Source organism: Pinus tabuliformis, chromosome X (assembly GCF_031772625.1).
Source record: "Pinus tabuliformis cultivar Carrire ecotype Pingquan chromosome X, CPIR1, whole genome shotgun sequence".
In the NCBI taxonomy this organism is placed as follows: domain Eukaryota; kingdom Viridiplantae; phylum Streptophyta; class Pinopsida; order Pinales; family Pinaceae; genus Pinus; species Pinus tabuliformis.
The window spans coordinates 895,347,392-895,351,474 of record NC_142308.1 but is presented as its reverse complement, the minus strand read 5'-3'; the positions used below and the strand labels follow the sequence as shown (position 1 = coordinate 895,351,474).

The 4,083-nt window shown below is 35.2% G+C and overlaps 1 protein-coding gene across 2 annotated transcripts; it reads left to right on the top strand.

Moving 5' to 3' along the window:
- The first annotated feature begins 771 nt into the window (after positions 1 to 771).
- On the top strand, positions 772 to 3,597 carry LOC149142564 (uncharacterized). 2 transcript variants are annotated; one of them, XM_089448010.1, is made up of 3 exons: positions 772 to 972; positions 1,006 to 1,259; positions 1,847 to 2,274. In XM_089448010.1, exons 1-3 carry the CDS (start codon positions 866 to 868, stop codon positions 1,909 to 1,911), a joined length of 426 nt encoding a protein of 141 aa, XP_089304136.1. In that variant the 5' UTR covers positions 772 to 865; the 3' UTR covers positions 1,912 to 2,274. The 2 variants fall into 2 exon arrangements, 1 of the variants encoding a protein (XP_089304136.1); XR_016264385.1 differs by adding an exon at positions 3,107 to 3,597 and having other exon boundaries at positions 778 to 1,259; positions 1,847 to 2,070.
- The last annotated feature ends 486 nt before the right edge of the window (positions 3,598 to 4,083 follow it).

The following is a 4,083-nucleotide window of genomic DNA, read 5'->3' as shown; positions in this document are numbered from 1 at the left end:
TAATTGTGACATAATCATTAATAAAAACTTCCATCATATGCACAATTAGAAAAAACAACTCAAAAAGACATTGTTGTTTTTGAAATGGGAGCAACTCAGAAACTGCCAAATGTAATGGTATCAAAAGGTAATTGTGACATAATAATTAATAAAAACTTGCATCATATGCACAATTAGAAAAAACAACTCAAAAAGAAACTGTCGTTTTTGAAATGGGAGTTTCTGAAGAAATTTACAAATTCAACATTCCCAAAATTCTAATTTCAGAAAAATGAAATTTAAAAAAAAAGGTTGACAATTTGACAGCAATTCTTAAAATTTTTTATTCCAATTTTTTTTTAAATGACAAAAATCAATTTTTAAATTTTTTTTGAGTGATAAAATTTTCTCCTACTTCTCTAATGTGCCAGATGTGCCAAAGACCCTTTGAAGGGCTCTGACGTGTTCAATTTTGATCCCTTACTATCACCAAAATTGTATCAGCCTCCATCAATTTTGAAATTGAATTCGGATAACGATTGATTTTTTATATTAGACCAGAGACAATAATGAATAATGGACGTTCCTTTCCCGGTTGATATCACAACCTTGTCGGCATTGGGGTGGGGAATACAAACGATTTGCACGTGAACATCAACAAGTGCAGTGGATTAGGGCCCACAACACTTTGCAATGGGCTGTCGAAGAAGCGTTGGTTGGCTTGATGGGCAGACTCACGGGCGAAATATCAAGAAACGATACATATATTTGTTAGTCGGTTGGATGTAGTTGTCAGTTGCGAGACAAAATATCAAATGGGTAGATGCCATCCAATGTAATCTAGATGAAGGCATTGTGGAATCGGATTTGATTCCCAATCCCAGCGATGAAGATTGGATGGCACCGCTATATCAGTCATTCGTTTCCTGTACCAAACACATACATACGTTCAACGGTTCAAGGCGGAAGTATCACAAGCGCTGCTCTCATCAAATCATTTTTCAGAAGACTCTCATCAAATCATAATTATATAGGTCGCAGTATGTCGGGCGTGCTGGACATTCTGTCCTCATTGGTGTTATACATTCCTTCAAGCAGGAACATACCCTTAATGCTTCAGCAACTTTCTGCTTTATGTGTCGGCCTCCAGTTGCTTTTGCAGAGGATGACTTCAGATACGCACGAAGCAGCAAATAACTCTTCAAGTTTCGTGTCTTCACCAAATAATTATGGATACGTTATCACCAGTGATGATGAAGGCAATTACAGTAGCACTTCTGGTATTCCGTGGCATAACCTTGTATAATCCTATTCTGTTAGCATTGCGTAGCTGTTGAATTGCCTAGTTAATGTCTTTATGATTTCATGTAAAGGATTCCAACATGGTATTTGTTGGGTGTTGTAATCAACCATTTTCTAGCACGAAGTTAGCCCAGTAACAACGGCAACTACCTTCTGTTTCCAATGTTCATGATATATATATATATATATATTTCGTTACAGTTGGATCCTTTCATTTTAAATGCTCTAATTAAAAATTATGAAGTTATGATTATTGGTAGATTTCGAAATAGTTCCGAAATATGATGGTAATTAACAACTTTGCTCTGTACATCAAATTTCTAAACAATCAATTAAGTCTATCAAATTTCCAAATAATCAAATTAAATTCAGCAAAAAGCCTAATCACTCCTTCACTCTTCTTGCTACATTGTGACCCGACCTACGGCCACGTTTGGAACTGGATGCACACCGTAACACCGATTTTCAATTTTTCAATATAAATAACGGTACACATAAAATGTTTTTCTAATTTTTGAATCTGCATGTTGGTCTGTAATGTAAAAATGGAAACGGTTTTGTACAGAATCGACTCAAATAGAACACACAGTACGAATTAATGGATGGACAAGAGCCAAAAATCAAACATGATGAATTGTTTCCTCAGTAGTGACTCGGGGCCCTCGCGCGAGGTTTTGGGGAAGTCCTCGGCTCACTGCGTACAAGATGACGTGGCCAGTATATTCCACTCTACCGACCTACTAACGTGGACAGATTGTTTCAAGCCGTTGGGCGCTGATAACGTGGCAGGTTTGTATTTTTTGTTGTTATGGCTATCTAAATTGACGGTGGGAGTCTCTTCTGACACTCGTAGCCAATCAGTGTGCATCTCATGGCAGCGGATTGGTAGTTGTATCGAAGTTTTTGTCTAAAATTTGTGAGGAAATATTATTTTGGGAAAATGTTTTCTTACCATTGTTTTCGTTTAGGGCAAACTATTAAATGTTGATATTTTTCGGAAAATCTATTTCTTACCATGGATTTATGGGTTTCTTGTTGGAATCATTTAATATATTCATTAAAAATTCTAAGTTTAATATTCCTAATATAAAATTTATGACCATCATAAATTTTTGGTTGCATTTTGATATACGATAGTCTAAAAAGTTTTTATATTTTTGGGTGTATTTTGATCGAGTTGTTTTTAGTGACTTTTTTAGAAGTATTTTTTGGTAGGCTTTTCTGGTTTAATTTCTCTAAACTCCAGCACGAATTTACTGAAATCATAAGCTTGATGGATAACCCTACACAATTGAAGTGCCCTAGGGATTTTTCAGGATGTTAAATTCATATATACAGTCAAAAAATGAGTTTAAATAACACAAATGAAGATTTCACTTCAAAATTTTCCACCGGATTCTGGCATCGGAAAGTCCAAAAAGTCGCACTAAAGACAACTTCTATTTTGATCAAGTTTATTCAAATTTTTATTTAGAATAATATATTTGAATTGTTAAATTTATATGGGTTGAGTTTTTAGGGGTTTTAGGATTATGAATTGGTTTATGTATTTCAAGTAACATAATATAGCCATCTTATCAAGAATGTTATTATCAAATTTGGAAAAAAAAAGTAACAATATAAAAAAGATAGACTTTGCTTTTCAATTTATGTTCATATAACAATGTGGATGTATAGGATTAGCCATGACTTATCAACAGGCCCATACATCGTGAGAATTAAAGAGTGTCTAGGTTTTAACAATTATTTGTGGTTTGGCTTGGGTTTTGATATGTTTCAATGTTTAGCCTTGGCGTTTGACAAAGTGTGTGTGTGTGTGTGTTAGGTGTTAATTGGTGGTTGTTGTACTACACATAGAGATCTTTCCAATGGCACAAGAGATCTTTCCATGTTGTTGTACACACAAATATCTTTCCAATGGCACAAGAAGCACATCAATCAAAGTCCATGTGAAAAAGTTGTGCCACTAAGAAGTTGACCTTCATGTTTTCACACCTGTAATTCAATAGGATGTCGTGTCAACCCCCATTATTCATAGAAAAGGGGCTAGGCACGTGTTTGTGATGTAAAAGACTGTAGAAGAGTCTATATTGTAACTCTAGTTAAGAGTTGATGTAGTCAAACTTAACCACTAGTAGGCTATCGGGTTGTGTTATAACCGAGCCACTAAGAGAAAGAGGCATTCCATTCTTCCGAGAGCATTTTTTTCCATAGTTGAGAAAAGATAGCTAGGAGAGATAGGAGGTAGAGCACATAGAGAGGATTTGTGTATTGTAGCATCCCACAGGCCACAAGCATTACTTTTTCGTACCTGCAGCGATATTTTCCAGACAGAGAAAGAGAACAAAGTGACCTCACTTTCCTACTGGATTTTCTCCCGAAAGGGTTTCCCAGAGTATATCTTATGTGTGTGTGTGATCTTACTTTGTAGTTCTCTACTTTCCTGCATAATTTCCATTTACATGCATGCACTAATTACAGTTAAATTTACAGATATAGAGTTTAAATAACAATGTAATAATGTAGAAATTCATAATTTTAATATATTATTATCAGATTTGTTGTGACGAACTGTCCAGTGGAATATACACGACATTTTATGGATCATTTGGTATCATAACAGGTTTCTTGGGATATTTTGTGGAGATTGCAGGGATTTAGATCGATGGGACCGAAAACCATAAAGCCTTAGTCATGGTCGACGAATTTGTAAACGAACCTCATGATCCTATAGAGGTGAAATTTACGTTGTTGTAACAACAAGTCATAGATATCAACTGCAATGTAAGCCTCCTCATGACG